Genomic DNA, 10,484 nt, shown 5'->3' on the forward strand with positions numbered 1-10,484 from the left:
GTAGCTGAGAGGTCCTTTTAGCCACGTTTACAATTCCAAACACGTATGGACCCCAGAATCACAGATGGACTCCCTCTGGTCACAAGGTGGCAATGTTACTCAACTTAAGAAATCTGAATTCTGTTGGAGAGGTGATATCATTTCAATTCAGTTCAGTTATCGCTCAGCAAAGACTTTCCGAGCCCAAACCCGTGGCCACGGTGGTGCTGGGTGCTGAAGTCCCCGGGAGGAGCCGGAAGTGCTCCTGCCCTGAATGTCCCCAGCTGAGGAGCAGATGCCCCCAGTCACGTCCTGCATGGCTGTGGCAAGATGCTGGCAAACTCAGACTTCTGTCAGCTTCCATCTGAACCTGGAGAAGCAGCTTGTCCTTGTAGGAAGTAAGAAAGCAAAACAGAAAATAAATAAATAAATAAATAAAAAGCCAAATAGTTTTGACAGCCTTACTGACCCCATGTTCCTGAGGAGAAGCAGTGATTCTGACGGGCACAGCGTCAAGGTTTACCCGTCTTTCACTTGCAACGTCTCCTGGGAGTACCGGTGGTTCTAGAAGGCGGGGGTTGTGTCACCCTCATCTTCCAGATGAGCTCAGTGGGTTTTGGGGAGATAACTTACTCCCACCAGTGATCGCCAGGGCTGCCTTGTGTTCTGGGCCACTCCATACCCCGCCCCTCCCCCTTTCTCAGCCGGGCCTGGGTGACAAGCTCAGTGTGATGGGGCGGGCTGGCTGGAGGCCCTGGCAGTGCCTGGGGAGGGCGTTGTCCTAGGGTGATGCCACCTGTAGCTGAGAGAAGCCACTGGAGCTGCTGCTCCTGTTCAGTCACCTGTGGCTGACAGGGTGACAGAGCCAGGACTCCCTCCACGTGCCATTAGAACCATTAAGGCAGGAGACTTTCATCTGCTTGTGCCTCAGTTTCCCAATCTACACCCTGGGGATAATGATAGGGTTGTTGTGAGGACAAACAGGAGTGACTGTAAGAAAGAGCTTGAAACAGTCCTTGGCACAGAGTCGGCACCACGCAAGCGTTTGCTCTTAATCATCAGCCTGTCTGCCAGGGATAAGGGTGGTCAGCCGCGCTGGCTGGTGGGCAGTTCTCTCCCCACCCCCTCCCCGTTCCCCACCACACACTAGATATCGGATTACACACAGTGTGGACAAACCCGGGCTGGGGTCTCTCCAGCCTGAGCCCAAGGATTCTGACCTCAGCAGTGCCAGAAGTGTTGGGCCGTAGGGTAAAGCGAAGGTGGAAGGGTTCCCCACCCAGGTGTTGGGGAGAGCGGGCTGCCCGGGACATTTTGGGTCACCATTGACCACAGCATCCACTGTCCTGGGTGATCTTTCCCCCCAGCCCATGGGAACCCAGGGATCTTCAGAAGAGTAAGAACAGAAGAGGTCTCCTCGTGATGGCCAGAGAGTGACAAATTAGAGAGGACCTGCCTTCTGTCACCACACAACCTCCCCGGGGGCCTCAGCCAGCAGGGGTAAGGTCCTGTAGCCCGAGGCTGGGCTTAAGACTCACGACAGACACTTGGATATGTGTTTCAGTGACGTGGCGGTGGAACTCCCCTTCACCTTAATGCACCCCAAGCCTAAAGAGGAACCCCCACATCGGGAAGGTGAGCAGGACCTGTGGGTGAATGGGGTGGGCGTTTCTGGAAGCTCTTCTCTTTCACACCAGCTATCATGTCCCCCTGTCCCCCCTCCTCCCACTGGGTTAACTGTCAGTCCAGTGTCCCCCTTCCCCCAGGTGGTCTTTTATGGGACCCACAACTCGGATTTGCTTCTGACCCCACCAGGAGATAGACGATTCAGGCTCCTGTTCTCCACGGGAGAGGGGGGCTGGGCGTGGAGGGTGGGGCATATTGGTGTGGCCTCTAGATAAAACATTTCCATATGCCTTTTGCAAGTGGTAACGTAACACTCATATTCCACTGAATCTTAAGACTGTTTTGGTTGAAAGGACCAACATTATAGTATGTCTTACAAAAATAAAGATCGCCCCTACAATTATGCTGTGAAATGCCACAGGTTGTGAAACACTCCAACTTCGGAGAGGTTAACCCGTGCAGTAATGGCCAGGCATGGTGGCACGTGTCTGTAATTCTGGAAGGAGTTGGCAGCATCAGGAGTACAAGTTTGAGGCCAGCCTGGGCAACATAGTGAGTTCTAGGCCACACTAGTGAGAACTTGTCTCAGTATACACACACACACACACACACACACACACACACACCTTAGAGATAATGAGACCCAGGCCAGCAAGAACACCATCCGTGCCACATGGGAGGCTCGTCTTCTGCAGGAGATCCGCTCCTGCTCTCCCTGCCTCTGAGAAGACTTTGGGTGTTCCAAGACCTGGGATGTGCCCCACACCCCTTATTCCTTTGCCCTCCCCATCTTAGCTTGGGAGTCCCAGGGGCCACCTTCCCACCATCTACCTCTCGCACCCCACTGACCTCTGGGCGCTCTACCCACCCTGTGTTCAGTTCCAGAGAGCGAGGCACCAGTAGACACGAACCTCATAGAACTTGACACCAAGTAAGCCCAACCCTGTCTGTGGATGCCTGGGGCAAGGGCTGGAGGTGGGGGCAGGGTGGGGGTCATTTGCATATATGCTTATTAACCCCCCCTCCTGAGGAGAAGCTGGTCTAACTCTTCTGCTGAGAGCCACCTCTGCTCGCCTCTTCAGCAACCCGCTTGCCTGCATGTGACTTGAAGGACCCTCCGTGCCTGTTCCTCTTCCTCCTGCCTTGGTGGGGTCTGTCCTCCTCCCTCGTCCTTGCACGTCCGTCTGCCAGTCCGTCCATCCGTCCCGTCCACGCGTGGCGCTGCTCCGCTGGCTGGCATGGGGCTGGGTCGGGGCCCTTATCTCGACTCTCCTGCCCTGTGCATGCCAGTCAGAGAGAGGCAGACTGTGGGTGGGGTAGGGAAGGGTCCGGGTGACGTTGTCTCCCATGCCTGACGACCAACCGATGCGGATTCTCCTGCGGTGGAAAGCCATCGGGGCACCGGATAGTGGCCGGAGCAGGAGGACATGGTCCAGTGGCTCAAGTCGTCTCCCAGGGAGCTGGCTGCTCTCTTGCTCCAGCTCCCAGAACCTCCCTCCCTTCCCTTGTCCTCTGGGAGAGACCTGGGAAACGGAGTCTCAGGGTGCCCCATGAGGGAGCCCATGCAGCTGATTGAACTCCATGGGGCTGGGGACTTGGTGGACCCTGCCTGGGCCTAAGCACACGTTTTATGGGAGGAGGAGAGAGGTCCTTGATCCTGCACCCCCACCCAAGGACACCTCCCCCTTCTCCCCAGGCTGGCAGCTCTCTCCTACCCAGGGTTCCTTGGGGCAGTTAGCATATGAGCTGGTACTTCCAGAGAAAGGGTCTTCGTGGGCTTCCTGTGCCCTAGAGCCCAGCACTTCTGGTCCACAAATAGCCATGCTTTCTAGGAAAAGTCACTTCTCTTTTTTTCTTTTTTAGGGGCAGGGTGGGTTTCTTGGGGGCATTCAGAATATGTTGTGAAGAAATCACAGGTGGCCTGGCCTCTCACAGTGGGAACAGTTTCTTCCGGTGGTCACAGCCACACTGCTTCGTCCATCTGACATGGCCATATCTACTCAAGAACTGGATCACTTTTCTAACCCTTAGGCACGAAAGTCAAGTTTCTCCAGGGCCACGTGTGATTATCCTCACAGCCACTGGAGGGCATGCAAACGGGCCATCTCTCGGAGACCTTGGAGAGTGTGATTTTTTTTCCCCTGGGGCCCCCTGAATCACATCTGGCCAGGCCTCTGGATATGCCTGCCATTTCTGCCCCTGCATACACATCACATTTTCCTTGTCTCTCCCACTAGTGATGACGACATTGTATTTGAGGACTTTGCCCGCCAGAGACTGAAAGGCATGAAAGACGACAAGGAGGAAGAAGAGGATGGCACGGGCTCGCCACACCTCAACAACAGATAGACTGGAGCCTGCTCTCCCCTGGCGGCTCCAGGTCTACTCTCTTGCACTCAGATACTTCCTTGTCTCCTCCCCACCCCCATCCTGGTTTCCCCTTCCCTTTGTTCTTCCAGTTTCTACCAGAGGGCCCCCGTGGTCTTCCAAGTCTTGGTGATGAACCTCTGGCCTCAGGACTGGCCCCACGTCACCATGCCAACAAGACCACAGCACATGACTTCATCCCCCCTCTCCGGTCAGCTGTCCACTCACCTTTCCATGCTCACTCTCAGAATGACCTCCATGGCCTGGCCTTGGGGGTTTGGCCTGAGCTGGTGCCCCAAAAGGCGCGGGTGAGGCAGTGGGGCCATGGCGATGGCGTGCGTGATGGCTCAAGTCTGCAGTCCCCGGGAGGTGACACGGTTCTGGCAGCTAGAAGATGACAGTATTCAAGGCCACTCTTTTCGTTTCTGGCTGGAGGAGCAGAGCTGTGAATAGATTTTTTTTTTTCAATGCCTTTGTGCAATTGAGACCCACCAGAGACCTCCCTGCCCACCCTCCTTCACCTTCCACCTTGGCTCATATCCTTGTGTCTGGTAGTGACATTGATGGAGGCACGTTGACCCCAGGAGTGGAGGAAAGCGATGGACTTTCTTACCAGCAGATACCTAGGTTGGGGCAAGCTGCGTGAGCTAGCCACATGTATTAATTCACGTGTCGTCAGGATGTGACATTTTAACTATCTTGCATTTTGTGTATGGCTCCATCTATGTGCCTACTCAGAGAGAGAGAGAGAGAGAGGGAGGATCAAGGGTCTTCAGCAAACACCAGCCCCTAGCAGAGTGAGCCCAAGCTTCTGAGGAGGTTTTCAGGGATGGGGGCGGGGTGGGAGGATGAGCACCCACCTTCCTTCCCTTCCGTGGTGGATGGTTCTACAGGAACCAAGGACTAAGGGACAGAGGTGACTAGATCTGCACGATTCCCTAAGCCTCCCTTGTGCTTCTCTGGGGCTGGGCTGGACCAGTTTGCACTCTGGGAGAGAGAGTACTTGAAGTCACCATTCCTATCATCAAGGGCCTTTCCACAGAGGGAAAGAGGCTTCTTGGTTTCTTCATGGGGGCAGGGAGAGGGCGTTGATAACCCTAACAGTTCCCAGGGTCATGGGTGCTCGGTACCCAGGGGCTGGTGTTAGTGTCATTGAGCCTGAACAACAGGGCAGATAGGTGATAAAACAGAAAGTGTTCAAAGGTATCCCTGTCTGGTATTTGATGCTACCTGGTGTGACCACAGGCAAGTTCTTCCCCTACTTTGGGCCTTAGTTCCTCACTGGAAAATCAAGGAGTTTGACCAAGTGATCCCAAAGGGCTCCAGCTCTGGCATCCGAGAGTTTGTGGACCCTAGAGCTTCAGGCTTGTCAAGCAGAACCAGGGCTGCCAATTTCAGAGGGGCTTCATGGGATCTAAGAGGGGCCAGTGCCAGGCAGAGCAGAGAGTCCGTCCTCCGGGTTTAGGAAAGGCTGCCTTGGGGTCCCATGGCCAGTCACCTCATGTTGAGCTGCAGCCATACCTCCATGAACTTCTCTGTCCTGGGTCTGGATATCATAAGGAAGGTCAGGGCTTATATTTACTGAGACTTGAACGGGAGGTGTGTGGACCGCCTTGGGGTCACTCAAATATATTGATTAGCAGGGCAAGGGGCTCTCACTTCAGTGTCTGCTCCCTCTATCTTGGTCTCATACTTGCCTGAGGAGGACACACTTTTGTGGTTGGGAGGGTTGAAACTGGGTCTCAGCAGAGGATGATCTTGAATTCCTGCTTCCACTTCTGTGAAGTGCTGGGATGACAGATGTGTACCACCATACCTGGCTTCACATCTTAATAGACAAATTGGATTTCAACCCAGCATGTCCAGGGATGATCCATCCAACCATTTCTCATGGAGAAATGACCCAGTGCCAGCCTGGCCCTGTACCTTCTGTCACAAGAAGTCAACTGAAGGGATCCCTTCCAGGTCAAAACAGTCCACCCTGGACAGTTACGCTCCTTAGCATGTCCTGGGTACCTAGCTGCAGGCTCTCTTGGCATCCAGCCTCTGCCAGAGTTTGCTGGGCGGTTTGATCCTCACCTGGGCAGCTACAGAATTGATGGGTAGCTTGAATCACACGCAAGGCATCCATGTGCCCTCCAGTGTCTTCCTCTGAAACCTTTGAGGCTGATATGAGACCCTTTGGCATTTGGGGTACCTTCTCCTCTACAAACCTCTGTCCCCTGCCCCTCACACGTGCCAAGAACTTCCCAGGCTGCTTGACTGAGCATCCTGCACCTCAGCGGCTCCATTCTCCCTTTGTGTCCATCCCAGTTTTAACCGAAGTTTCCCCAACTGCGGGGAAGAACCCGAATCCTGTCTGTCTGTGCTCTTTGAGCCAGTCCTGCTCAAGTTAATTCATCCTTTGCCAACATCCTCTGCTGGGTACAGGAGACGCCGGAATGGGTCTGTCCTTAGAAAGCTCCCAGCCGGGGGAAAAGTCAGAGGCGGGTAACGAGAGCCATTGCATTGAGGGCTCCATGGCTTCTACCAGTCCATATAGTGCCTTGGTGTGAATTGGGACACACCCTTTCCAGTGTGCACAAACGTGAGTGTGGCCCACAGGCTGGATTTTAGTACCCCTTGCTAATTGGCCAGGAGCCCTTCCTCTGCAAGCTGTGTGCTGCGACGCACGGGCTGCCACGTTTCTCTGCCCTTTTCCAGAGCAGGGGGGTGCCTAGATCACCTGACCAGGGCTTCTGGTCTCTCCAGACACCATGGCCCTCCTTAGCCCCTGACATGACTCAGTGCTTCCCTGTAGAGCCTCTGCCCCGTCTGTTTCAGAGTTAACCTCGCCAAGCGACACCTGGGAGAAAAGCTAGAAATGTCGCGAAGCCCTGGGGCACTGCCATATCGGCTGTTTCTGTGTGAGTGTTTGGAGCCCATGCCAGCCCAGCAGCCCACACGGGGACTTCGTGATAGGCCACGAGGGCACCAGGCGCTGCTGAAAATCCAGCGGGAGAGAGGGGGGGCTGGACTTAGCGCCGCAGCAAAGAGAAGCGCGCAGACCCGGGCAAGACGAGGATTTGAGTTGTTTGGACCCTACGGTCTCGGGCCTCAGAGCCCAGCCGACTCCTCTGCGTTTGGCAGCGCGGAAGAGTTGCTGGCAAACTGATTCCCACCCGGTGCAGTGAAAGGGACCCAGTGGTGCCTCAGTCTTGCAAGGAAAGTGGAGCAGTAACCCCTTCCCTGCCTCACGCTAGGGATAGCTGTGAGGCTAAGAGGAGGCAAGGTGGGGGGGGCAGTGTCTTGTAAGTTTCGCTACACAGGAATGGCCCAAGGTCACCCAGGAAGCTTGCTGTGGGCCAAGCCCTCGGCCCACCCACCTCCATCTCTTGCACTGCTTCTCGCCAGGGTAGACATCAGCCACGTGACGAGCAAGGGGCCCTTAGTGACCACACTGGGAGGGTGGTATAGGTGCTATATTGTCCAAGGACAGGTTTTCCTGCAACCGGGACACTGAATACACGGGAGAAACCAGTAATTGAGGTCAGAAACATCTAGAGCCCTCCCAAGGCCTGGGGTTTTCCTCCCCACGTCATCCCCTATCTCAGAGGCCACTTAAGAAGTTTTGTTGCCTCTGACTACATGTCAGAGAGCTGAACCCAAAATTGGGCCACACAAGAAATCCCAGGGTGAAGGGATTTGCCGTCTCCATCCCTTTCACGACCCGTTAGATCCCATGTAGGATCAGCGGGGTTACCACAAGTTCCTGGTGACTCTCAGAGCAGGCCAGACTTCCTCCCTGAACAGCTCAGCCCTGGCTGATCGATCCCCAGCGGTTTCTGGGGGCTGCAAGGGCACCCCTTCCCCACCAGTGATTAGGGCCTGAAGTGCGCAGCTCCCATCCATCCCCAGCCTCTGACTCCTACAGGGACTTGTGGACACAAGCCTGTGGCTCTTCCCATATGCCTGTTTTTAAACTTGAGGACCAAATGAAATTCCCTTGCTCCTTACGCGGTCTGCACTGGGCCCGGCCCAGGCAGCTGCATCACTTCTGCCCTCCCTCTTGGCCTGACGTGGCTTACTTGTGGGGTAGATCCACACCTCTGTCACCCCCATGTAGGGTCGCTCCAGGGGGAGGACTGTGGAAGGAAACCTCCTGGAACATTCTCTCCCAACTCGACACTTCAGAAGTCAAAGCACAGGTCCTTGGGACCCACGATATGTAAAACACTCTTGACACAGTGGTTTTACAGCCAGGTACTGTGAACCTCCTGACAATTCACAGAGCTTTGTCAGGGAGGGGGCAAAAGCTGAGTGTCCAGCGCTTGCCCCCTCCACTCCCACCTCCACCCGAAGAGCTCTGCTTTTATCTCTCGCCTTGAGGTTTCACTTTTAAACTGCTTTGAAGAAAAACTTCGAACCACAATTCTGATCCTGGACCAGCAAGCACAGGTTCTATCCTTGCTTTGGCGGGTTGGAATGGCTCTAGCATTCCAGTACAAAGTGTCTTTGCGTTGGAACTTGGGTCACTGGGCCCAGGCACTGGCGCTTGCGCGTGCATACGCTCTTACACACACGCGCTCACAAGTACACACATGCACAATTTTCCAGCTGATCCGCCCGGAAACACTGGCCTGAGTTTGATGTGCACACAGGGCTTCGTGCTCAGTGAGGGCGGGCCTTGACCCTGATACTGGCCCACGCAGCCTGGGGGATCATGAAGCAAGGGGACAGGCCCAGTGTCCACCCAGGATTCATATCTGTACCCATGTCTATACCTCTTCCTTTCTGAGCCCTACAGCTCACAGGAGGAGCAGGCCAGCGGAGAGATGAGAAGCTACAGCTGGGTTCCTCTACGCACAGCCAGGTGCTGGAAGTCTAGGTTCACAGAAAAGACAGGAGAGGAGTTTTATGACACAGGCCCCCACCTTCGAGGCAGGATTCCCTGGAGATTTGAAGTAGCTAGTCTTCCTATGAGTAATTTTACCACTAGGACTCTGTTCCCACATCTGTGGACATCATGAGGCTCTTGTGCCCAAAGACAGGATGGTTTCCCACCTGCAGCCCCTCAAATTCTGTCCCTGCTTGCCTGTGCCCTCATAGGGGCTCACTAGCAGATCAGCACGTTGGTAAGACTCTGGCTGGCCTTCGGCACAAAGTCCTTCCTGGGGCCACCTCTAGGTCAGGACCCTTCCAGTCACATGACACGGGGGAAGGAATGCCGCTGGGTTCTGTTCGCTCTGAGTGTGTTCTTGGGGACCCCAGTGACCTCAGTTTCCCCATGTGTAAAATGAGGTTGGTGCCAGATTCTGCCCACCTTTTCTCAGGAGCTGCCAAGGCTCACAGAGGCGACGGGGTTGAAGGTGGGTGGCGGGGGCAGTCATACAAGGTGGCAGCATTTGGGAGGCAGGTGAGGTTGTCTTCCTGGCTGGTGATGGGCAGAGCCCTTGGGGAAATGGGGGTGCAATGTGTTGTTCTCTGGGCAGCACCACTCATTATTCAAGTCTAGTTGCAGCTGCTGTGGAGGAGGGATGTGGCGTGTGTCCTGGGTGTGGTTGGGGACAGGTGGCTGGGACAGTCTCCAGGCCTGAGGCCCTGTGTGAAGTGATGATTTGTGGCACTCTCATTCCTGGATCACCTCCAGGTCACTGCTGTACCTGTGGCATTCTTTATTCTGTGAAGTTATTATAGTTTATTCAACTCTTAACGGGACAAATGAACAAAAGAACTATAAAGAGGAGGTCGTGAATGGCCTTTCATGTCAGAGGACGCTGGCTGTGGTTTCATTTCTTGTCTCATAAGCTCCAGGCAGGGCATCCACTAAGATGTGCCCTCCTGCTTCCGCAGACTGGCCTTGGTGTTTTTGTGTCTCGACTGTGGTCTCGATCCTGGTCCTTGCGCCCACCCATGGAGATGGACGAGAACTTTTCTCTTTTTCTCTCTTACTATTGATGGCCCCAAGGAAGCTGCCAAGCCCCTGATCTCTCAGAACCCACTGGATTCCTGATAAACTGGCTGCATAATGAAAAGATATTTCACGTTCCCACAAAAGTGTGCAGTTTAGGTCAAAGCCTTGCCCTCCTGGTTGGCCAGGGGCAGCTTGTTCCCTCTGCTGTGCCCTTCCAGCTAGAGCAGAGCAGCAAAAAGACACTGGCACTTGAACCAGGAGATGTGGGCTAGAGCTTAAAAAAAAAAAATCTCTCTCCTTCCTCCCCTGCACTGTGCCAATCCCACCTAGATAAACAGTCCATGCCAAGTGTATTTTTAAAATATATTTTATTTAGTTATTTACTTGAAGGGGTAGAGAAAGAGAGAGCACGTCAGGGCCTCCAGCCATTGCGAACGAACTCCAGATGCATGTGCCCCCTTGTGCATCTGGCTTACGTGGGTCCTGGAGAATCGAACCGGGATCCTTTGGCTTTGCAGGCAAAGGCCTTAACCACTAAGCCATCTCTCCAGCCCTCCAGGTGTGTATTTTTTGTTTGTTATGGGTTTCAGTGCTGTGGATCAAACCCAAGGCCTTGCAC

The 10,484-nt window shown here is 54.5% G+C and overlaps 1 protein-coding gene across 7 annotated transcripts in view; it reads left to right on the forward strand.

The window, feature by feature from the left end:
* The window catches only part of Arrb1 (arrestin beta 1), an 88,584-nt gene extending 78,858 nt beyond the window's left edge, over positions 1-9,726 (forward strand). For 5 of the 7 annotated variants that reach the window (XM_004656271.2, XM_045144917.1, XM_045144921.1 and 2 more), the window contains 3 exons: positions 1,544-1,614; positions 2,485-2,536; positions 3,843-9,726. In XM_004656271.2, coding sequence (XP_004656328.1) covers positions 1,544-1,614; positions 2,485-2,536; positions 3,843-3,954 — 235 coding nt within the window. In that variant the 3' untranslated portion in view covers positions 3,955-9,726. Of the gene's footprint in view, positions 1-1,543; positions 1,615-2,484; positions 2,537-2,635; positions 2,757-3,842 lie in introns of all 7 variants that reach the window. The other 2 variants (XM_045144919.1, XM_045144922.1) reach the window with 2 other exon arrangements.
* Positions 9,727-10,484: the final 758 nt, after the last annotated feature.

This window comes from Jaculus jaculus, chromosome 3 (genome assembly GCF_020740685.1).
Source record: "Jaculus jaculus isolate mJacJac1 chromosome 3, mJacJac1.mat.Y.cur, whole genome shotgun sequence".
Classification (NCBI taxonomy): Eukaryota; Metazoa; Chordata; class Mammalia; order Rodentia; family Dipodidae; genus Jaculus; species Jaculus jaculus.